General features: G+C 39.1%; 1 protein-coding gene across 2 annotated transcripts in view; it reads right to left on the bottom strand.

Moving 5' to 3' along the window:
• Nucleotides 1–25,305, bottom strand: part of MAP2K3 (mitogen-activated protein kinase kinase 3) — a 76,765-nt gene that overhangs the window by 34,578 nt on the left and 16,882 nt on the right. Inside the window, exon 1 of one of the 2 annotated variants that reach the window (XM_012542848.3) lies at nucleotides 12,156–12,657. The exons of the other annotated variant lie outside the window; for it this stretch is intronic. Within the exon in view, the coding sequence (XP_012398302.1) occupies nucleotides 12,156–12,171 (16 nt within the window). The 5' untranslated portion in view covers nucleotides 12,172–12,657. Of the gene's footprint in view, nucleotides 1–12,155; nucleotides 12,658–25,305 lie in introns of those variants that run through there. 2 annotated transcript variants of the gene reach the window in all.

The following is a 25,305-nucleotide window of genomic DNA, read 5'->3' as shown; positions in this document are numbered from 1 at the left end:
GCACTAAGCTAAGTGCTTTACATTTATTATCTCATTTGGTCCTTCTGGAAGGAAGGTCCTATTATTATCCCCATTTCACAGATGAGGAAACTGACGCAAACAGAGATTTAAATAGTTTACCCATAATCACACAGCTAGTAAGTGGCTAAGGCCTAATTCAAACTTAGGTCCTCCTGATTCCAGGCCCAATGTTCTATCTGCTGTGCCACTTAGATGCCTTTACACCACCAGCTGCCCACAATTCTATTCTAGGTCAGCACACTGACCTAGGCACAAAAAGCACAAAAAGATGAACCAGTAGAAGCAGCAGGGCATATAGTAAAGAACAAGCTTCAGAGAACAAGAAGAGCCCTGAGGTTCAAGTCTCAGCTCTTCTGTTCTCTAGCTTTGTGAGTGTGAGCAAGTCATATAGTTACCTAGTCTATAAAAATGAGGATAATGCTACTTATTTTATCTTGCAGAGCTGCTTCAAAGGAAGCATTTTACATAATTTATAGTAACGGGATTACACACATGGAAAATAAGAGAACAAGAAATCAGAATGAGAGAAGACACAAGGAAAGTTGAGGAATTGGTAGATAGAGCCACAAGTCAAGACACAAGCCACAAGACAAACAAGTTTACTTACATTAATTAAATAGATTGTATTACACAGTATTACTATTTACGTCTTAAAAGCACATAGTAATACTGATAAGAAGAGCTCAGGCTCTTTGTCTTCAAACCAAATGCACAGCAAAACCTTCCTGAGAACCAGAGATGCTAAAAGAATGGGCTCAGAAGTGAGGTCATGTGTGACACTCTCCACTAAAAACTTTAAGGATCCAAAAGATTTAAGGAGAGCAATTAAATTCCACAGTAATGACACTGTAACAGAGAAATAATTTACCACTATTTGAAATTGGGCTCTGTTGTTTTTCGTTCAGTCATTTCAGACTTGTCTGATTCTTGGTGATCTCATTTGGAGTTTTCTTGGCAAAGATACTGGAAGTTTGCTACTACTTTCTTCGGTTCACTTTACAAATGAGGAAACTGAGGCAAACAGGATTAAGTGACTTGTACAATATCACTTACTGAGGTAAAATCTGGATTCATGTTGATGAGTTTTACTGATTCCAAATGCCCGATCCACTGCACTGCCCAGATGCCCTGAGTTCTACTATAGGTGATGATAACCCTCAGGAGATAGTTCAACCCAAATCCTAAAAAGAACCCCTCTTTAGCATACCTGACCACTCTGAATGTACCCCAAAACTTTTTCCTCTCTTGGATCTCATCAGACTCTCATATCTATCTATCTAGCCCTGCTCTCTCTTCTGAACTCCAGTTCTATATCAGTCAGTTGACTAGCATTTATTAAGCACCTACTATATGCCAAGCACTATGTTAAGTGCTGAGGATAGAAAGAAGGAAGAAAAAAAACAAACCACAGTCTCTGCTCTCAAGGAACTCATAGACTTAGCCAGGAAACAACACACAAACAACAATGTACAAATGAGATCTATGTGGAACAAGATACATACAAGATAAATTGGGGACAGTCTTACAGGGAAGGTAGGACTAGGCAAGGCTTCTGGGAAAAGGGAAAATTTTAGCTAAGATCTGGAGGAAATCAGGGAAACCAGGAGACAGAGACAAGAAGAGAGCATTCCTGGCATGGGGCACAGACAAGGAACATGTCTGCAATTAGGAGAACAGTGTCATGTGTGAGGAACAGCAAGGAAGCCAGGGTTACAGGATCATATGTAAGTGGAGAAGAATAAGGTCTAGGAAGACTGGGAAGGTAGGAAGAGCTTTATAAGCCAAAGGATTTCATATCTGATCCCAGAAGTGATAAGGAACCAATGGTCTATCAAATATTTCCAAATGATGTCCTTTAGGTATCTCATTATCTTTTCCTTAAAGTCACTTCTTTTCCAAATCTTGGTTATTTTTGTCAAAGGCCATCATCATACATTCAGTTACTTATGTTTGCAACTTAAAGTCAACTTCAGATTTTCACTTTAATTGTGGTAAAGTAAGTGCCTTTGGAGGTTTGGGATTTAAATTCTGCCTTTGAAACTTATTACCTGGATAACCATAGGCAAGTGCCATATAGGTCTCAATTTCTTTATCTATAAAATGAAGAGGTTAAACTAGAAGGCCTCAGATCCTTTTCAGCGTGAGATCTTTGATCCTCTGATTCCCATATCCAACCAATTGTGATGTTTTATTGCTTATTTTCCTTCCCTCTTCCTTAAATCTGTCCTATTCTCTTTACTCATACTCCAGCTCCCAGGTACAGACAGGTCCTCCTTGCATCTGATTGAAACTCCTGCCTTTTTTTTTTTTTAATTGGAGGCAATCAGGGTTAAATACCTTGCCCAGTTATTACACAGCTAGTTAAGTATCTGAGGTCAAATTTGAACTCAGGTTTTCCTGACTCCAGAGCCAGAACTCTGTACCACCTAGTTGTCTTCCCCTTGAACTCATGCAATAACCTAGCACTCTCCTTAGACTCCAAACAGCTTTTATCTTCTCCAAACTACTCTCCACTTCATTGTTATCAAAAGCTCGACTTTGTTACAGGATACACAATGCATTGGCAATTGTTAACACAAATGTGCAATATATACAACAAATATACAGCAGTGACACTGCAGAACAAACTAGATGACAAGCTTAAGAAATGAAAAGTGATATAAAGATGGAAATAATATTTATAATGGTTCCAGAAGGTGGGGATCACAGGTTTTTTGATGGAGGTAGCATATAAGTGGGACCCTGAAGGGTAGCTAAGGAGGTTACAATTTTGAAAACTCTACACCTAGACTTTCCCCCCTTTCAATGGAGCATACTCCTCTTTTAAAAGGGTAGGAAAATGGGGCAGCTAAGTGGCACAGTGGCTAAAGCACCAGCCCCGGAGTCAGGAGGACCTAAGTTCAAATACAGACTCACTGTATTTGCCTAAATAAATAAAAGGAAAGAAAAGAAGGGGAAGCAATCCCAGTTATGTGCCCTACAAACATAAGAAAATGCCATTAAGCAAACGTAAGAGAAAAGAAAGCATTCATACAATCAAAGGATCACAGATCCTGATAGGAAAGATATATTAAGAAGAAACCTAGTGAATTCTGGGAATATTTTGCAGCTGAGGTAAAGAAGGTTCAGAGTAATTAAGTGAATGGCCATCTAATACTAAGTAATCAATGGCAGAATTTGAACCCAGGCTCAGTGTCTCCAAATCTAATGTTTTCTTTCTGTAACCATGCTGAAAATTGATTTAAATTGAAGACCTAACAAATTGGAAAGTAGGACAGAATTTTTTTCTTTCCACCTGTGACTTAATGGGATAAGAAGGCAAGAGCAGAAAAAGAAGAGAAATATCATGGGCTGAGAAAAGAGAGCTAGCCTCCTCTCCACTACATCCCGAGATGGACAATTTGGACTAAGCACAGGAAAACAAAAAAGAATATTTCTGAAAGGCAGAATAGCTCTGACTGAATGCAGTATCCCAAGCCCTTCTGAGCTCACTGAATTAGACCTTGTCCTCAGAAGCCGTAAAGAGTCAAGAACACTTGCCGAGCATTCAGCCTTCTGCAACCATGTAATCCACTTCCTCTCCTTAACATTATTCTCTGCCTTTTCCTCCCCGACCAAGGATCACAAAAAGAGAACCTATTTACCAGTGCTGTTTTTATTCAGCTGCAAGAGGGAGAGGCCTAAAGCTAGAGGAAGTTTAACCACGCCAACACATCTGCAGACATAAGGCACGGGTCCCAATTTGGAAGGAGTGGTGGTGACAATCTGGGTCTGTTCCCCACTTCCTGCAGGGCCCAGAAAGGATATGCATCCTTTTTTCTGCAGGAAACCAAGGAGGATTCCCAAGACGCATAACTGATCCCTCTGTCATAGTGGGCTGGAGAAGCCATATAACAGAGAAAAAAAAAGGGAGTGGGGTCTTGGAGAGGTCCAAGCTCCTACTTGGTCACTGTTTTGTGACCCTCAGTGGATCTGATCTCTCAGATGAGCATGTAATCATAGCTGTCATGCTTTTGTTAGGCTAGATTGAGATAATGCATACTTTGAAGCATAAAGGATAACTTTAAGGTTTTACCCAGCAATCCCCATACCTCCATCTCCTCAGAATCTCACAATAATCCCATGCTCACTATCGACTATCCTTGGTTCTATTTTACAGATGGGGAACCACTCCACACCTAATTAGTGTCAGATCCAGATGTGAGGGCAGGTTTCCCCTGCAGCAGAACCAAGCTCTCTTACAGCAGGGATTGTTTTGTTGTGGTCTCTGGGTCCCTACCACCTATCCCAATACCTTACCCAGAGCAGGGGCTTAAAGTAAAGGTCTCCTGAGCTGAATAGCATTAACTCCAGTCCAGAGCTCTCCTCATTATACAGTACTGCCCCAAACATCTCTGACATTCCAAATACAAATAGCTAGCTTGTTCCCATTTCAAGAAAAATCCACAAAATCAGGCCTTTGGGGCTACCATCCCCAGCTCCTTCAATGCCCAAGAACCCATTTACGTGGGAAGTACCTAAGGGCCCAGTTGTTCTAAGGCCACTCTGGCCAACAAGCAAGATTCCCCTCCTAGGAGCCACTAACCTCCAGGTCCCACAAACCAGGAAGCTATAAATAGGACAAGAAACATGCCGCTCAGCTGACCTGGGGTGGAGATCAATTCAGCTTTCTATGACCCAGAAGAAATCCCCTGACTAATTGGTATTGCTTTTTAAGATACTTTCTCTTATAAAATTCAAGATATAAGCAGTTTGGCAAGAAGTAATTGTAAAAAATTATGGGATGCCTGGCACAGCAGAGGGCACTCTCCTAGCTGTGGGCCACCTTCCAACTCTCTTCTTCACTCCATTCATTCATTAAGCTAGCATCTATGGAATATCTATGTGCTTTGCACTTGGTACAAAGACAAAAACAAAACAGTCTCTGCCCTTATGGAACTTAAATTTTTGAGAGAGACATTTTTGGGAGAAACAATATCTACACAGATAAGTGAACAGAAAATATTTACAAAATAAGTAAATTAAATCTTGAAAGGAGGGAAAGATACAGGAAAGATTACTTCACTAGCAAGTGAAAATACAGGGAGAGTTTCGTGTCGAGGTTAGCACTTAAGCTAAACCTTGAAGGTGATTTGCTAGGCATTTCACAATGAACTAGCAGTTAGGAAGACCTGGATTCAAATCCTGCTGAAGCCTCTCACATGAGAGAGGTGTGAGCCTGGACAATATCACTTCTTTCAACTTCTGGTAAAATGAAGAAGGAGATAAGGAGGATAAAATGGGTCTGAATGACCTTCTAGCTCCAAGATGGTGTTTGGATGATCCTAAGAAATAGATGAGTAGGGAATGCATCCTAGCCTTTACAAAGGCATGGGGGTGGAATGTGGTATACCAGGGACAGCCAGTTTGACTAGAATATAGAGTATGTTGAGAAAAAAAAAAAAGTAAAATACACTAAGGGCCAGAGGAGGTAAGCTGGATCCAAATTCTGAAGGGCTTTAAATATGCCTTTAAAAAAGAAAGAGAGAGAGAGAGAGAGGGACAGAGAGAAACAAAAAGACAGAGAGAAAGAGACAGACAGAGAGAGACAGAAACAGAGAGACAAAGAGAGACAGAGAAAGAGACAGAAATTTATATTTTATTCCAGAAACAAAAGAGAACCACTAGACTTTGCTAAATTGGGGGACAAGTTTTTGGACTGTGAGAAGTAACTCTCCTCTTATTAAAAATTAAGTCATCAAGCAATGTGAAAACACACCAAGTCCCCCCTCTCAGGAATTTGGAAGGAGAAAGAGAAATGCACTGATTGAATGGATCCCCACTACGGGGAGGGTTATTACTGGGATCCCTCTCCTACCTCACTTTTCAAAGCCTAAGATCTAAAGTCCTACATTAACTAGGCCTTCTGTGGGCTGAACCTTCCAAAGGCCGTCAAGACCCCAAAGAAACTGGCCCCATCCTAAATTCATCAAGTAAGAATTAGGAGCTAGATCTAGAGCTTTCCTCAGGGGACCTGGAAGCCCCGGAGAGTCATGAATGTCGTCACTACCAGTAGCACTCCAGGGACATACCCACATGACAGAAGCTTTCCAGGACAAAAAGAGTCATGTTCCTATTAAAACTAAAGACTGCATTAAATTTAGAGGCATACTTTGCATGTGTGTGTATGCTTCTAGATATACATGTGTACACATATATACAAAATCTATTTTTATAAATCACTTTAAATACATTAGGAAGCTCAGTGTTTCATGAATCATTCATGGCAAATTCTCCAAAGAATTCTTTTGTGTAAAAAAAAAAAAAAAAAAAAAAAGTACTAGTATACTATAGGTTTACTCACCCAAATCTGATCTCTTCCTTCTTTAGCATTTTGTAACTGTCTACACAGTGAATGCTTGCATTGTTAAAAATTGTTAGTATGTTGCCTTATAAGTAATACACCATTCTCTGTATATATTTCAGCTTTCTAACTAGTCTATAAACTCCTCAAGGACAGGGCCAGTCTTCTAAGCATCTTTTGATAGCATCTTGCACAATGAAGGCATAATATCCCTAAGTATCATCACCTGCTGATAGAAGACATTAATATGTTTATAGATTTGCAAAGTGCTTTGATAAATTTTCTCATTTGATACTCACAAAGTATTCCTTCAATTTAGAAATAAGGAAAATGAAATCAATAAAGGTTAGGTGATTTGCCGAGAGTCATGCTGCTAGTGAGTTCGTGGGGTGGGATCAAACCTGGTTTTTACTAACTTAATAACTTCTAGCATACCATCCATGAAATGTTACTGGGTGGCAGGGGATCTATTTTAAAAGTTTTATTATTCAGGTATTTCAGTCATGCCTGATTCTTTGTGAACCGATTTGGGGTTTTCTTGGCAGAAATACTGGAGTGATTTACCGTTTCCTTCTCTGGATGATTACAGATGAGGAAACTGAGGCTGAGTTAAGTGACTTACCCATGATTACACAGCTACTGAAGTCCAATTTGAATTCAGGAAGATAAGTTTTCCTGACTCTAGGTCTTTTGATTTATCCTCTATACCATCTAGTTGCCCTAAAATTTTAAATCCCTACAACTTGCCAGGATCTAAAGTGGTATCTTCCTAAAAATGTCAAAGGGATCTAACAGAAACCCTTACTTCATTTAATGGAGTTAAAACCCTGACAGAGTTGTCCCCTGCATAAATTTACTTGGAGTACTCCATACTTATAATGGCATGCTACCCACCCAGCAAATATACCTTGAAGTGACTCCAGACATTATAGCACTGGTACAGGGGAACTAGAAAGCCTGAAAATCCCTCTTTCTAGGCAGAGGCCAATTAATGAAGTTCGGTGCAGTGAGACAACTTGAAATCAAAAGCTCTGGTTCTAAATCCCAGCTTTGCTCCTTAATATCTGACTCACTTTGAGTTATGATAGGAGCTAACTGAGCTTCAGTTTTCCCTTCTGTAAAACGGGAAGGTTGGAATCAGTCCCTTCTCATTCTAATGTATATATGTGTATATCTAAGACATCTCACAAATGAAAGATGAAAAAATCAATTTGATTTTTAATTTTTTTTTAAATCTCTCTTCCCAGTTCTATGGCAAAATATTCTTCTCCAGGATGACCTAGTCACCATTCCTACTTAGTAAATGCCTTAGTTCCCTATTACCTCTAAGATCAAATTTCTATTCTAATGGGGGTGGGGTGGGATGAGGGGGTAGCCTTTACAGTTCTTCACAATATAATCCCATCCTACCTTTTTTACCCATCCAGTCTTTTTGCAACAACTCCCTTCCCCTCACTCTGACCATATTACTCCACTTGCTCACAAACCACACACCATCTCCACTCTTGTTACTTTTCCACTGACTCATGATTTCAATGTTGTAAATATCCTTTCAAATCCTTCCCCCCCCCCCAACTTCTAATCCCTTCCCTTCAAAGGTTACCATGTATCTCTCTGCTTTGTTAGAAACTTATCCATCATGTTGTCTCTTATAATACAAACTTCTTAAAGACAGATAATGTTATTTTGCTTTTGTTTTCATAGATAAGATATGATATGATTGATCCCTGGTCTCATAAAGCTTAGAATATGGGAGAGGGGATAAAAGACAAACAGATGACAAAAATACAAAATAATAATACATGATAAGTACATTAGAAATGTGCAAAACAGTCACATGGCTTAAAAGTATGTGTCAAACTGGGAGTGAAGCCATAGCTCCCACAGACATTGCTCCTTCCACTACATCATCCCACCCATTAACTGCAGAGCTGATCTCTACATCTCAGGAGGATAAAGCCTGTTAAAGGATCTGAACAAAAGAATTGCAAATGATTACTAACCATATGAAATCATGCTGCCAGTCACTAATAAGAGAAATACACAAATCCAAGCAGTCTTAAATCCTCACACCCAATAAAGCAGCAAAAATGGCAAAAGATGGGAAGTCAATATTGGAGAGGCTGGGGGAAGATAGGCCCCCTGGAATATTGTTGGTGGAGCTGTGAATTAGTAGAAACATTTTGGAATTATGAAAATAAAGTGGCTAAAATGTCCATCCCATTCCACCCAGAGAGTCTACTACTAGGCATATATTACAAGAAGGCCATAGATAAGCTTTAATGAACTGATGCCGAGTGAAGTAAGCAAATTCAAGAATATAATATACATAATGACTATAACAGTGCTAATGGAAAGAACAATAAACACAAAGCAATCAAAAATGAATGTTGTACATAGCATTTCCACTCTGTTATTGTTTGCTTGCATTTTAATTTTCCTTCTCAGGTTATTTTTACATTCTTTCTAAATCCAATTTTTCTTGTGCAGCAAGATAACTATAGAAAATGTATACATATATTGTATTTAACATATACTTTAACATATTTAACAGGTATTGGACTGCCTGCCATCTAAGGGAAGGGGTGGGGGAAGAAGGGGAAAAGTTGGAATAGAAGATTTCCAAAGGGTTAATGATGAAAAATTACCAGAGCATATGTTTTATAAATTAAAAAGTCATAATAATTTTTAAAAAGAAAAAAAATGGATATTGTAAGATTACAAAAACAAGCAAGGCCCCAAAGAAGAACTATGAAAAGACATCCCTATCCTTTTCCTTTGCAGAGGTCCATGGTATAGAACACTGCATATGTTTTCAGACTTTAGTGTTTTTTGTTTTGTATTGTTTTCAAACGTTTTTGATGTATTGGTTAATTTTTCTCATTTCTCCCCCCCCTTTTTTTAAAATATTATTTGTAATATGGGATGTCTCCATGGGAAAACAGAGGGATACTGGGAGAAACTTTGTCAAAGTTAAAAACAAAGATTTATCAATAAAATTTTATTTTTAAAAAGTGAGGTCATGGAGTTAAAATATAATAATCAAAAGCTTAGCCTTAAAGAAGAGATTTGAGAATTTGCATCTTTCTGCACTGCAGGTATTGGGAGTACAGATACAGAACACTATATATGATTTTGAATTTGATTAATTGTTAGTTAATTTGGTGAAATGTTGGGTTTTTTTCTCCTTTCTAAAATTCCTGCTTTAAAAGGATGAACCTCTGGGAGTGGGAAGAAAGGAGAGAAATTCTAGGAAATGCTGGTGATATAAAAACAAAGGGTATCAATATTTAAAAAAAAAAATTAAGAAAGGATGGCTAGTTGAAGTGTTTAAGAAAGTCTCTATCCCAGACAGAAACATCAATAAAAACAAATTTGATTCAGCTCAGCCTGGAACTTGGTACAGTAACTGGCAATGCCATTCTTAATAAATGCTTAACTGACATCATGATTATTGGTTCTCTTTTGGGGTGGATGGAAGGGTAGACACAGTTGCTCCAAGCCACAAGTTTTCCTGCTACTCTTATCAAGATAAGAAATAAGGAACCTGAATGCATGTATGTAGTTGCCCTGAGTCCCAAGCCCAAGCCTGGCGCCTAAGAGGTGGGGTAGACAGGCTGTGTGTGACAGCTGGCCAGACTCCCACTCAGCACATCTCAGTCGAGTGTGATGAGCACTTGGGAGTATGATGTCAAGGCTATCCCAGCAGCTGTGGGCCTTTACCTTAGGAACAGGAAACCAGGCTGAAGGAGGCTGCCCCTCCCCCTCCCACCTGCTCTCAGCCCCCCATGACTCATCAAAGAGGCCTGCAGAGAAGCAAGGGGAAGTGTGGTCGTGGCCCTCTCCCAAAGGTAACATGGTTCAGTAGAAAGAGCCAGTCCTGGGTTTGAATTCTATTTCTGGAGCTTCTTAGGTGACTTTAGATAAGTCCCTTAACCTACCAGGGCCACACTCTCCTAATCTTTAAAACGGAGAGGTTGGTCTGGTCAGCCTCTTAAAATTCACTGGTACAGTGAAGAAAGAACTGGGCTTGGAATTAGGAAGATCTGGACTGAGATTCTACCTTTATCACTTTACTACCTGTGTCACATGGGCAAGTCTATTTCCTCATCTGTAAAATGGGAGTTGCACTGGTTAGTCTTTTCCAGTTCTAGATCTACAGTCCTATAAGCCAGTCTTTCTCCTCCTTTGAAACCTTTCCCACCAAAATTTTTTAAAAGTACTCAATGATTTGGAAGTCATTCTGCTGTTTCCTAAATCACATGACCTCAAAAACAAGCACTTCCTCCTTCTGGGCTTCTTCTCTGAGGCCTCCCTGCAGCCTCCAGCCTTAACTGATCTATTAACTTCCCTGACTGACATGTCTACCATACTTGCTTGTCACCCAAACTGCGTACATACTCCCTCTCTGTTTTGTATCCCAGGTTTCTTGGCATGGACAATTCACTTCATTGACTCCACCTGGCCCCAGTGCATCAGTCAAAGGAAAGCCCGAAGCACCAAGCTAACATCAGAAAATGCAATTGGTTAACCCAACTGACCTTTAAAACACCACCTCCTGCCCAATGCCCAGGCCACCTGCAAGTAAATCTGGGGAAACCTTCCTTTCCTCAGGACCTAAACACTCCAGGTGCAGAACAAAGCTTGAGAGCTTCCAACCTTTGAATTCCTGGAACTCTTATGCCCCATCAATCAACTGCCATTAACTGATCTCTTGCACAAGGAAAATACCACTAAATGCTAGGAACAGGGTTTAAGGAAGGAAAAGATAAAGAAAAGAAGTAGGTGTGCATTTAGGGAAGTGGAATGGAGGAGGAAAGCCAGGAACTTTAGTATCTCTAAAGACACAGGAACAGGATCTGGGTAGCCATGGATAAACTGAGCAACTTTAAAATAGTTTTAGCTAAGGAAACACTACCCTGAAGCTTTGAGGGGGGTTGGGGGGAATGCCACAAGTTCCTGCAGTGACCCTAAGCAAAGCTGACAATACCATAGCTCAGAAATGAGCAAATCAGTGTGCTTAGGGGAATAAGAATGCTAGTGAATAATTTGTGTTGGAGCAAAGTGTTTCAGACAAATTACATTATTTCCTAGTTAGGGATAAAAAAAAAATTATTATGCACATGTAAATGGATAATCACACGGGAAATTAAGAGAAACGGGGTGGGGAGTGGGGGAAAAAATTCTATAGACGCATACATATCCCATCTGCATTCATAACCAGTCAATAAAAAATGAACTCCACCACCGCTATTGTACTCATCACCTGTTCCACCTCTGCTGAATCAGGCTAATGAACTGCAAAGTCTGCAGGTCCCTTCATCCACGCTGGGCCAGCCCAATTCAAGGGAGGGAGGGAGGGAGAGGGAGGGGCCTCGGGTGTTCAGGAAACACCCAGTTTAGCACCCACCCTAGCCCACCAAGTTCCAACTTAAAAAAAAAAAAAAAATACGCCCAATCTTGCAACCAAGAAAATGTAGTTTGTTGTTGTTGTTGGGTAATGTTGTTGCTGGGTTTTTCCCCAGAAATCATCCCAGTCAACTCTTTACCTATCCACCCAACAATGACTTTCCAAATGTCAATATGTATTTACCTTTTCCATTGGGAGGACCCTCCGGGGGAAGAGAAAGAGCAAAAGCAACCAATGCAACGTTAAATCAAAGCGAATACACCACCAAATTTAAATCATCCTTGTTTAAAGAACTAGGCTATACTAGAGTCCCCCCCACCCATTCCCACCCCTCGCTACCCTGCCCCCATTTCCACAGGTTTCCGACGTTGCAACATATACCTTGCCTTTTGTCCATGGCTTCCCAGAAATGAAGTAGCGAACGAGAGCGCCTGGAGGGAGGAGGAGTAGGAAAAGCAGCCCAGTAGTCGAATTCAAAAGCCCTTCCAGCAAAACATCATTAAGGCTTTCTGCCCACACAGGCACAACAAACAAAAAAGGTAGGCGCACCGGAAAGGTTGATGACCTTTTGCAAGTGACCTGGAGTTTTTGCCCCGCTGCCCTTCTTTCTCTCGATCCCAAGCAATTTAATCGCCGCAGGATTCCTGGTCCTGCAGCCTGGGGCGGAAGGGACAGAGGGAGAGAATCTGAAGCTTGGAAAGGTAGAGAGAGGGGAGATTCAGAGCTCTCTCTCGTAGGCAGGAGCCGTGGCAGCTGAAGTTGGGCAGTTCCAGCTCAGATTACACTTGAAAGCACAGTTGTAAAAGCTGCAGCAGTTAACTAGCAAGTGACGTAAAACAGGAAACTGGACAGAGGCCAGAAAACATGGAGGCGCTGAAGCACAGGATTGTTTAAAAAAAAAAAAAAAAAAAAAAGGAACACACAGCGAGAGAAAAACTTTCTGGATCGGGACACGTGTTAGCTGGGTGCTTTTTATTTTAAAGGTTCTTTTTTTGAAAGGTCTGTTTTTTTTCTGGAAAGGAGATCAAAGAATGTTGCAGCGTCCTGTTTCTATCGTGCACAACCTCTGGCTTGAGTTTGAATTTTCAACACCTAAACCAACTTTTGCAATTCTCCTGCCTCGTGAAATACCCCTTTCGGGTACCCTGGGAAATGTCCCTCCTGTCCTCCAGGTGCTATTAGAAGCCGAATGGGTCCACCGCACACCTAGTTTCAATAGACAAAATGTACAGCTCCGCCTTGCCGACTGCTGAGCCCAGTTTGGAAGAGTTCTAGAAAAGTTGGCTAGGTCCCCAGGAAAAATGCTTCAGGAGCAGAATTCTTTATTTCTTAAAATACAGGATCCAACATGACTATTTCTTTAGAGTGATATGCTGGTGCATGAAAAGCAGCTGGCTGCATTTAATTCAGCATCGGACAGCAGGCACCCACCTACAAGAAGGGATTTAAATTTGGAGAGAGAATGTGCCCGGCCCTATCAGGCAACAACTATCTCTTTTCTAAACTATTCAGACATCTCCCCATCGGTGCAGCTTTCGGAGTATCTCCAGAAACAGAAAAGCCATCGGGAGCCTGTTCTGCAAGAGAAATTGTGTTTATTTCCCCCCTTCTGATGATTCACCTCCCCTATCGGTTTCGGGCAGCCTGCAGTCCAACCCACAGCACGGCAACCTGCGTCAAGAGTGAAACTAGAGCCCTTTGGAGGCTGAGAGTACCAGCTGCCAATGTGAAGAAGTACAGGCTGCCATGCCAATTTAACAGCTTTGAAAAATAAAATTAAAATACACACACTCAGACATCAGCCTTGTTTAAAGTGAATAAGAAACGGGGAGCACTGGGCCACACATTATTTATTCTGGATAACACAGATGTCAAAGGGCCCTGGCATTCATCTGGAGGTGAACAGATCTGGTTTATTTGTTCCACATGTACTGTGCAAATCCTAGGGTCCTAACAACAGACAGGGACAAACAATGAAAACATCGTTCTGTAGACTAGCAAACAGGGGTTACGTTTTCCAATCAGGATCACACAGCTTATAAGTGTCTGAGAAAGAATTGTGGCATAGCATGTCCTAAAAACAATCTGTAGGGGGTAATTGGAGAAAATAAGCACTTTGGGGCTGGCTTTAGCCAGGGCATGATGATGCCTTTCAACTGCAGGTGTCTCCTGGCCACCCCTATCAAATCTCTTCTTCATTCTTCCTGCTCAAGTGTCCCCATTCCTCAAATCAGGTTCCTTGCAAAGACTTAACAGGAACAAACCCGGCATGCACGTTTTCTTGCCAACAGACTACTCCTGTTTCAAAAGCCGGTAAAATGTAGCATATGGGGTACTCGTATGAAAATCCAAAAGAGAAACTCCTGGAACAGAGTCATATGGTAGCAGATAATCAGTTAGAAAAGAAGCAGGAATTATTCAGTTTAAAACATGAGATTCTTCACTTCAGGTCTATCAACTTGTGTGTGTGTGATGTGTTTGGGTTTTGTTGTTGTTACTGTTTTCAAATAAATAGATTGATATTTTTATTTCAATATAATTGACTTCCTTTTAATGCTGTGTTTTATCTTATGCATTTATAACCACTATTCTGAGAAAGCTTCATAGCCTTCACCAGACTAACTGGTCTGGTGCCTGGATAACACACTGCCAAAGGGCATGTAATACACAAAAAATTTAAGAACTCCTGATTTAAATTGAAGTCCTCAGCTCAGGTTTCTCTAAAATCAGTATGTTTGACAAGATGCGTGTAACTTTGGGTATCATCCAAGATCCAGTAGAATTTAAATTTCTTAGGGAAGGAATTGGTTTTTTTAGCTTTTGTATACCTAAAAGTAGCTAGGTGGCAGTAGTGAGAGAACTGGACCAGCGTCAGGAAGACCCAAGTTCAAATTCAATCTCAGACACTTATTAGCTATAAAATGTGAATAAAAAGAGATTCTACTTTCCAGAGTTATGGTGAGGATCATATGAAACATTTGTAAAATGTGCTCAGTGCAATTCCTGGAACACAGTAGACATTTAATAAATGCTTATTCCCTTCCCTTCCCCCAAGTGCCTGGCAGGTCACACATATATTTTTATACATATATAATATATGATAATATATAAAAATATATAACAATAAAATGACATATATATAGACATATATAATAGATTCTTGATAAATTTATGTCCAAAGACTAGAGAAATGAAAGCATTGATACCTATAAGCAAAAGACTCTTGAGATCAAGTTACATAAGTCAAGGATTCAGTCTAATCTTTCTCAACAAGACCCATGGGAATCTATCTCTTAAGGGAAGATATGCCTTTCCTAAATGGAAGATAGTCCATCAAAATGAGTTAAGGACAATATAAAAAATCCTGGAAATAGTCTACAGCCAAGGTACTACCCAAACCAGATTAAAATGTAATTAGGAAATGTTTAATAAATAAGAGAACATAGATAATGTTGATCTATGGTTTTCTAAATCAAGATGTGGCTACAGGGATCCTTACATATAGTTTAAAAGACCAATTCCATCTGAGTTTGACTCCACTAGATTATGTAGAAATACTCTTCTATTTATCTGCTAAATTTGTTTTAAGGAGAGTTTCTCATAGACTGTCAGACAAGGAAGTGTGAAAGCATACTTATCCCATAGACAGAACACAGAAGGAGTAATAGAAAATCTCACAGCTCACAGCCCTAGCCTATCCTGGAGGCACCCAACCCATCTACTTGGCTCTCTTTCATTTGTTATAGTATAGTTAGCCCTTCTACAAAGCAGAAAGGTAACTAAATAAACTATTTCCAATAATCTCAGAAGAGGAAAAGCTCCAGAAGGCAATTAACAAGTACTATTCAACAGGTACTTCAGCATCTGATCATCATAACTACCATTTGTATAGTGCTGTAAGGTTTACAAAGTACTTTACATATTAAATTTCACGGGATCTTCCCAACAAACCTAGAAAGTAGTAGGTGCTATTTTATCTAACTTCATGACCTCTTTGAGGATTTTCTTGACAAAGATACTGGAGTGTTTTACCATTTCCTTCTCAGTTCATTTTACAGATGGGGAAGCTGAAGCAAACAGGATGAAGTGACTTATCCACAGTCACACTGCTGGTGTCTAAAGCTCATTTTTTTTTTACTCCAGGTGTTCTATCCACTGCACAGTCCTATCTCCATTTTACAGATGAGAAAAAGGAGGTAAGCTGAAGTTAAGTGACCTTCTTAAAGTTGCACAGCTACTAAGTGACTGAGGGTTTTGAACTCAGATCTCCCTGAATCCAGGTCCAGTACTTTAACTATTTTTAGCTGTTCATCTGTACACACACACACACACACACACACACACTACACTACTACACTACACTATACACCAATCTTGTAGAGATTCAAAAGTCTGGCCCTCAAAATTTCAGTCTGTGGAGAGTATTAGAATGCAACCTGAGGTGGTGCTTCAGAGTCAGGAGGACCTGAGTTCTAATATGCTCTTTGACACTTATTAGCTATATGACTCTGAGCAAATCACTTAACCCCAACTGCCTTACCCCATCAAAAAAAAAAAAAATTCAACCTGAGAGATGATCTAGTACCATCTACATATTTTACAGACAAAGAAATGGAGACCTGGAGACATAAAATGGTCTGTTCTTGACCACACAGAATTATCAGCAGAACCCAAAAAACTCAAGAACCTCACTCCCAGGGAAACATTTTTGCCACCAGACCACACATTAACCTCTAAAAGTTAAAAGCCTTGGAGACAAAAACCCATGAAAAGAATCACTGAATCTCAAAGTGGATGGGACCAGACAACCAGTACCTGAACAGGAATCCCTTCTAGAACCATTGTGAATATTTGGGATCTCTGCTCAAAGATCTTCAGTAATGGAACACTCTATTTCCTACTCCAACACATCCTTCTTCTGGATAGCTCTGATCATCTCCCCTCTGTTGGAATGTCACTTTCTTGCTGATAGAAATTACTTTGTTCATGGTCCTTATATGCTTTAGTGACTGAGAGATATATTATTATTTATCCATCATTTTCAAAGAGTATCATGACATCATGGGGTGATATCTTAACTCCTGAGTTGAACTGACTTTGTGAAGCAGAGTTGTACAATGTCATCAATCTCTCACTCTCTCTTCCAAAGTCCAGTGGCAACAAAAGTCAAATCCCAGCTCTGATATTTAAGCAAGAATCTATGTAAAAAGCTTCCTAAAATTTAAATATATTATATTTGTAATATACATATATATTATCATGACATAATATACATAAATATATATAAATGCAAGCTATTTTGTATTACCTACTTGAGTAAGTCACTTAATTTATGACATATATAAATGTATTATATATTAATGCAAGCAATTTTGCATTACTGTACTTTGGGAAAGCCATATATATGTGTGTGTATATACATATATATGACATATATAAATGCAAGCTATTTTATATTACCTACTTGACACTGGATAAGCCACTCCCATTTATATATATATATATATAAACATATATATATTATACATAAATATATATATATAAGTGCAAGTTATTTTGTATTACCTATTTGATACTGAACAGGCCTCTCTCTTGCTTTGGACTTCAGTTTCATCCTATTAAAATAAAAAGTACTAGACTCTAAGTCTCCCTCCAGCTCTAACACTCATGACTCTATATGTCTCACAATGTTGTTATATAAGGAAACTTCTGCAAATCCTAAAGAAATATGGAAATCAAGTTATTAATAGTTTTGTATTAATAGCCAGAATTTAATTTCCTGTTTAATAGGAAGGGAAACAATAATAAGAAAAGGCTCACCTGAGAAGAGAGATCTCTCTCTCCCAGCACCCACTGCTCATTTGACTGATTTACCCAAAGGCAAATAATGATTCCTGGATGCCCAAACCACTCATTGCCCCAGCCTAACCTCCAAACCAACTCCTGATGATGATGTGGCAAAAGCTGTCAGAACAGTCTAAGACTGGAAACCAAGAGGTCTGAGTGTTGACTTTCCAACTAATTCTTTGTTAAAGATCTTAGAACAATAAAACCTGCCCAGTATCACGAAGGCCTGGTCTAAACTCAATTTTTCATTCTAAATCTTTTCTTCTTTCTGTGATAACATCCTGGTTCCAATCTTTCCCCATCAATCCCAGTCAACAAGTATTTAGCAAGTACTTATTAAGCAGGGAAAATGCAAGGAAAGGCAAAAACACAGTCCCCACTGTCATGGGGGGCTCACATTCCAACAGGCAAATAACTGTACTCCACAGCAAATAGATACAACACTAGCATTTGGGAGGCACAGGCACTTGGAAGATGAGAAAGGGCCTAGGAAAGGGCTCGTAAAGAAAGTAGGATTGGAACTGAATCTAATCAGGGTGAAGACATTTGCCGAAGTAACACAACTATATATATCTGAGGTCACATTTGAACTAGAGTCCTGCTAACTCCAAGGCTGGTGCTCTATCTACTGTGCCATCTCATAGCCCTGGTTTAAACTGAATCTTTGTTTGAAAATAGTTTTATTTTTCCAAATACATGCAAAGATAATTTTCAACATTCACCTTTGCAAAACTTTGTATTGAATTGAACCTTAAAGGAAGCCTAGGAAGATAGGAGATAGAAATGAGGAGGGAGAGAATTCCAGGTCCAAGAAACATGTAGTGAAAATGCACTGTTTGGAGGGGGGAGGGGGAGAAATGGAGAGTCATGTTTAAGGAAGAACAAGACTGTCTATGATTTGCTTATGATTCAGAATCACTGGATCATAAAGAATGTAAAGTGTAAGGAGACTGGAAGATAGGGAAAAGCAGATTGTGAAAGGTTTTAAAAACAAAACCAAATATTTTATACTTGAATGTGGAAGTAATAGGGAGCTTTCAAAATTTGTTAAGGATGTGATATGGTCTGGACCTGTGCTGTAGGTAAATTACTTGGGCAACTGCAGGAAGGAAAGACTGAAGGGGGCAAGAACTATTGCAATAGTCCAGCTATAAGGTGATATCAAGGTAGTGATTATGTGAATGGAGAAAAGATGTATAAAAAAGATGTTGTAAAGGTAGAAATGATCATTTCTGGCAACAAATTGGGATAAGTATGAATGAGGAACTATGGATGACACAGAAATTGCAAGTCTGGAGAACTAGATCTCCTACTACATCTGACATCATCTCCTGTCATCCTGACCTATGAGTTGCCATTAGACTCAGATGACCCTAGAAAAGAGAATAAAGCTGATGATTTTTCACAGTTCTGCCTCACTTAAATCCAACTCAGCTTCAAGTCAAGACATCACTCCCCACATCCCCATCTCCACCCCCATGTCATTGGTCCTCTTCAAGAATGAAAAACAAACAACAAGGACAGGAAAATCTGGAAGAGGGAAAGGCTTACAAAAGGGGGCAGATAATGAATTGTGGTTTGGACATGTTTAATTTGAGATGTCTGTGAACAGCCAGTTCAAGATGTCAAAGAGGCAGTTGGTGATGTGAGACTGGAGCTCAGGGGAGATGTTATCAGGAAGAGAGAAAGAAAAGGAAATCATTTGATCTCCAATGGACCTTCTTTTCCTTCTCTATAAAACAAGGAACTAGGTGATCCCAGAAGTTCCTTTCCAGGTCTAACAGCTCTATGATTCTATGGTTTAATTCACAACTGAGGAATATATGGAAGCATAAGTTACCTAATGAGTTATACCAGATTCAGAGTTGGATCTGGTACCCATATTCCCAAATATTTTGATTCTGGAAACAAATTAAGCTCCAGATGATCAGATAGCCACTTGTTTTTATTTGACTTTGAGCTCCCTGAAAGTGGGGATTGGGTTTTTTGGCTCTCTTTGTATCCCCAGGACTTATAACAGTGTGGGCACATATTAGGACCTTATAAATGTCTACAGACTGACTAGTAATGATTATCCCCTCCATGAAAATAGACACTAACCCATGAAGCCATCTACCTCAGAAAACTATCAGGCATAATTATAACAGCTGACATTTACATAGACCTTTAAGGCAACACACAATATCTACTTTTATTTTTTTTAACATTTTATTTTTCCCCAATTACATGTAAAAACAATTTTTGATCTTTTTTAAAGTTTTGAGTTCCAAATTCTATCCCTCCCTCCCTATCCCCAGAGAATAAGCAATCAGATAAAGCTTATACATGTACAATCATTTACATAATGCTTTAATGTCTCATCTCATTTGATCATCAGAGCAACCCATGAAGGAGATAATAGAAAAATATTATTTCTATTTTACTGAAGAGGAAACTAAGATTATAAGGAGTGCAATGACTTCCCCCAATCACAAAATTACTACCTGATGGAGCTAGGGATTCAGATTCATGTCATCATACCCTAAATCCAGAGCTCTTTTTGCTATACATAGTTAATTATGAATTATTCATTCAACAGACACTAAATATTTAATGTGTGCAAGGCTCTGTGCTAGTAATACAAAGTCCAAAAGGAAAAAGTTCATGTCCTTGAAGGGCTTACATCTCCTAGCAGCCTGAGGAATACAACAAATACACTAACAGCATCCAGGCTTGGCCCATGTGAAGCTGATTTTCCTGTGACCTCTATGAATCCCTGATTGCCTTCAAAGTTCAGTTTAAGTCCTATTTCCCAGGTAAGGCCTATCTTCTTCATTTTCTTTTTTGGAGGCAATCAGGGTTAAGTGACTGGTCCAAGGTTACACCACTAGTAAGTATTTAAGACTGAATTTGAATGAGATCCTCCAAAAGCCAGTGCTCTACCTACTGTAAGATCTAGCTTCCTCTAAAAAGCTTTGCTTGATACCCTGCCTTCTCACTAGTACCTCCCTCCAAAATATTACTTTGTATCTGTTTTGATTAGAGATAGGCAGAATGATGTAATGAATACAGATCTGGCCAGGAACCAGAAAGAGCTGAGTTCAAGTTCTACCTCTGATATGAGATAGAGCCAGCACAATCTAAAACAAATAAGTCCCTCTATCTCTTAGTGCTATAGGTGAGTAGTATCAGATTCAAAAAAAGGGATAAAGGGACCACTGAGCCATACATAAGAATCCTTGTGGCTTCCATAGATTGACTTAGAAAACTAAATGTTAACTTCATGATGTTCAAATGTATTGTTTATTTATTATTATTGTTTCTCAATTGCTTATTAATCTGATTCAGATGGTTACTTTTAGAAAGTCAGGAGTTAAAAAAAAAAGTCAGGAGTTTATTTATTTATTTGTTTTTGCTGAGGTTTGCCTTAAAGGAGGTTAAATGACTTGCCCAGGGTCACACACCAAGAAGTGTTAAAGTGTCTAAGACCAGATTTGAACTCAGGTCCTCTTGACTTCAGGGTTGATGCTCTATCCACTGCACCACCTAGCTGCCTCAGGAGTTTACTTTTAAAGAAGCTGACACTCTTTATTGATAGAATGAGTTATCTCAACAGGAGTAACCTGTGTTAACAAAACTCTAAGCCTAGTCTCTATCTCCTTTATACAAGGTGTCCTGGAAATATTTTGTGCAGTTTTAAACTTTAATAACTTTAGAAGTTTTGATACTATTCCAATAGACTTGGGATGGAAAATACCATCTGCATTTAGAGTCAGAACTAGGGTGACTGAATGTGGATCAAAACATAATATTTTTATCTTTTTTGTTTTCTGTTTGCCTGTTTTTTCTTTTTAATGGTTTTTTCCTTTGGGGGCAGTTAGATGGCAAAGTGTATAGAAAGCACTGGTACTAGAGTCAGAAGGACCTGAGTTCAAACTGCACCTAAGATACTTAACACTTACTAGCTATATGACAATTAGGACGTTACTTAGATTCATTGCCTCACCAAATAAATAAATAAGTGATTTTTCCTTTTTATTTTTTTTTTCTTTCACAACATAACTAATAAGGAAATATGTTTGGAATGATCACACACGTATAACCTATATCAGATTGCTTGCTGTCTTGGAAAGAGAGAGGGAAGGGAGAATGAAAAAATTTGGAACTGAAAATCCTGCAGAAATGAACATTGAAAATTATCTTTATATGTAATTGGAAAAATAAAATACCATTGGGGGGAGTTTTAATACTACAAACTTGCCCCCTCTCCAATTTTTTTAAAGCTTATTTAAATTTACTTTACATGTTGCAGCTGGGAGAGAGCACTGACCCTGGAGTTAGGAGGACCTGAGTTCAAATTTACCTCAGATACTTCCTAGCTGTGTGACCCTAGGCAAGTCACTTAACCCTGACTGCCTCCAAAAAAAATTTATTTGACACTTATTTGTGAATTTTAAAATGAATTTTTTATTTTTGTTTTAATAAAATGTGGTATAGTGTCATTACATATTATATTATTTGTGTGATGGTTTTCTAGATAATACTTTCTCAGACTGTTGGTTCTCTGCCATTAGACTTTTCCTTACAGGATCACATCAAACCTGTCATACTTGCACTAAAACTTCATTTTTTGGATGACCGTAAGATCCTCTCAGTTGCTGAGCAGCAGCTAATGGAAAATATTACAAAGTTCAAAAATTAACTGGAGTAAAACAGGGCACAGTATGGTGGTTATATTGAATTTTAATAAGAAATATAGCACTATTTTAAATGTAAATAAACTTTTCATGGGTTTTTTAAGGCAGCATTTATACTTGTGAAGTAATTATAGTTTAAAACTCCACTAAGACTTTTGGGACACCCTTGTACTTTAGCATATACTTACATATGTTATGGTGTTCTTGTGACCTTATTAAAAGAATGTAAACTCTTTGAGGGCAGCAATGTCTTTCTGTTGATTCTGTCATCCTCAGCACCTAGTACAATTCCTGGAAATATCATCCTTCTCCTCCTGAGAAGGGTAACTAATAAGTTCTTGGATCCTGATTAAAGTGATTTGAAAAGAGAATGTTAACTGGAATCAAGAATGATGGTGCTAGCTGGTGCTACCTAGGCAGTTTATCATCTGTAAAATGGGCCAGAGAAGGAAATGATAAACCACTCCAGTATTCTTGCCAAGAAAACAACAAAGAATTCTAAGAGCCACTGCTTTTCGGGCACAAGGGGGAAATCAACTTGAGTCCAAGGAATGGTTAGGAAACTAGTTTGGTTGGAATACACAACAATGTATGCAGGGTAATCCAATGAAAGGTGTCTGAAAAGGCAGTCTGAAGCAACACTGGAAAGAAACTCTTCAACCTTCCATTTAGGGTTAAGGGGTTTATATTTTAGCCTGGATGAAATAGAAAATCACTGAAAATTTAACTGATATACATTTCTGTACTATCATTGGGTATTTACTTAGAGAATATGGTCAAATTTTCACACTGTTTTAAGCCAAACACAATAACAGAAGATAAATTAATTAGTCAGATATATGTTGAGATTTATAAATAAATATGTTCCAAATTCACAAAAAATATTTTGTCCATAACTTCAAAAGTTAACTATATACTTTCTATCCCCTAATCTGCTTTCTTTTAATTAATTTTCAAAAAAAAAAGTCTGTATTTTGGAAGGGAGTAGGGACCATAAATGTGTTTATTGTAATCCATTGGAGTCAAATCAAATAGAAATAGGAGCCACTAATTGGTAAAGAATACCTCCTCCACAATCTTGGCTTAATTTTAAAATGTAATGTTTTTGGTGATTCAAGACAATTTCAAAAGACTTGTAATGGAAAGAGCCATCACCATACAAAGAGAGAACTGTGGAGACTGACTGTGGATCACCTTTTGTTGTTGTCTGTTTACTTGGCTTTTTTTCTTTCTTGTGGGTTTTTTTCCCTTTTGATATGATTTTTCTTGCACAGTATGATAAATATGGAAATATGTTTAGAAGAATTGAACAAGTAATAAGTTATATTGGACTACTTGTTATTTAGGGGAGGGAGAAAGGAAGGAGAAAAAGCTGGAACACAAGGTTTTGCAAAGGTGAATGATGGGGGTAGCTAGTTGGTGGAATGGATAGAGCACCAGCCCGCCCTTAAGTCAAGAAGACCTCATTTCAAATCTGGCCCTAGACACTTAACACTGACCCTGGAAAAAGTCACTTATTAATCCCAATTGCCTCAGCCCAAAAAAAAAAAAAAAAGTGAATGATGAAAACTATCTTTGCATGTATTTGAAAAAATAAAATGCTATTATAAAAAAGTAATGTTCTCTACAATTTATTATATTTTTATTTATTTTATTAAAGATTTCCCAATTAAAATTTAATCTGGTTCAGCTGCACTCAGGAGTGTCACTGACTCAGGGAGGCAGGAATGACAACTCTGCTGGAGACAAAAGCTTAAGTTCTCTCAACCTATTGACCTGGGAAGCATTAAAGGTGGTGGTAGCAATGACAAGACTGATAAATGCTGGGAGAAAATTTTTTGCAGTCTAATGATTTCTGAAAACTATTTAGACTAGACCAGACAGAAATCTGGAAACACAAATGCCACCCAGACAGAACAGTAAGAACTAACAGATGTCTGTTTAGCAGCATCAACAAGCCCTAGGAAACAAAACTTCCCTGGCAACCTAAAATCTTATAATAGCTCCCATGGATCAAGCACCTTATGTATGGTTTTACTTCCATATTATAAATGACGCTGCTTAAACGCAGAGTGGGGTTAGGTGACTTGTACTAACTCACAGCAAGCCACAAAGGGGCAGGGCTGTGATTCCAAACCAGGAAGGGTCTTTTCACCACCCCTCTCCAAATCTGGATGGGGGGAAGTGTTACCTTCCCCAGGAAGGCTGCTCGACAGATGGGCAAACAAAAGGCCTTCTGTAGAAGTGTAAGGAATTTTTAAGTTACTGCACAGAGCTAGGGGGAACGTCCTGTCAGCGTACAAGACCAAGGCTGCTGGGTAGGATCAAGATTTTCCTATTAAAACACCGCACACATTCCATTTGGTCAGGGGCCAGCTTGTCCCAGAAGAAATTCCACTCCCTATCTGCATTCCAGGCTGCAGGGTGCCCCAAGGAGCCAGCTCCTCTACACAGTACAACAGGGACTGCGTGCATGCATTGCACACATGTGTGCATGTATTGTGCATGCATCTGCACAGATACAATGTTTCACCAGTTTTGAAATGGAAACCACAACTCTCCCCCAAGGGAATTGAAAAATGTCCTAGCTTTGGATAGTACTTAGAAACATGGGTTCCCTCTGCAGGTTTTAGACCTTCTGCAGGGTTGCAGAGCTGGGGAGAGGGATGGGAAATAACTAAAGGGTAATCAGGTCTGATGCTCCTTCTCCTCCCCTTGCCACTGTTAAGGCCTGCATTTAAAACCCAGGCTCTCAGAAAGGTGGTTTGACTGCCTGCCCAGGGCAAGAGCTCAAAAGCAATGCCCCAGAATGCTCCTGCCAGCTGCCTCCACCCCACTTTGGTGGTCACAAAATGGAACATTCCTGGAAAAGGACTGTAAGCAAACAAAACCCCAAACTCCCAGGCAAATGCAAGGCAGCAGGCCTCGCTGCCTCTAACTAGAACTGGTAGGAAAACAGCTGCCTTTGAACTAGCTGTCTGGCTGCAGACAGCTTCATAAGGAGTTTG

This window comes from Sarcophilus harrisii, chromosome 1, assembly GCF_902635505.1.
Source record: "Sarcophilus harrisii chromosome 1, mSarHar1.11, whole genome shotgun sequence".
In the NCBI taxonomy this organism is placed as follows: Eukaryota; Metazoa; Chordata; class Mammalia; order Dasyuromorphia; family Dasyuridae; genus Sarcophilus; species Sarcophilus harrisii.
Note: the sequence above shows the minus strand (reverse complement) of the source record. Positions and strands in the feature narration are given on the sequence as shown.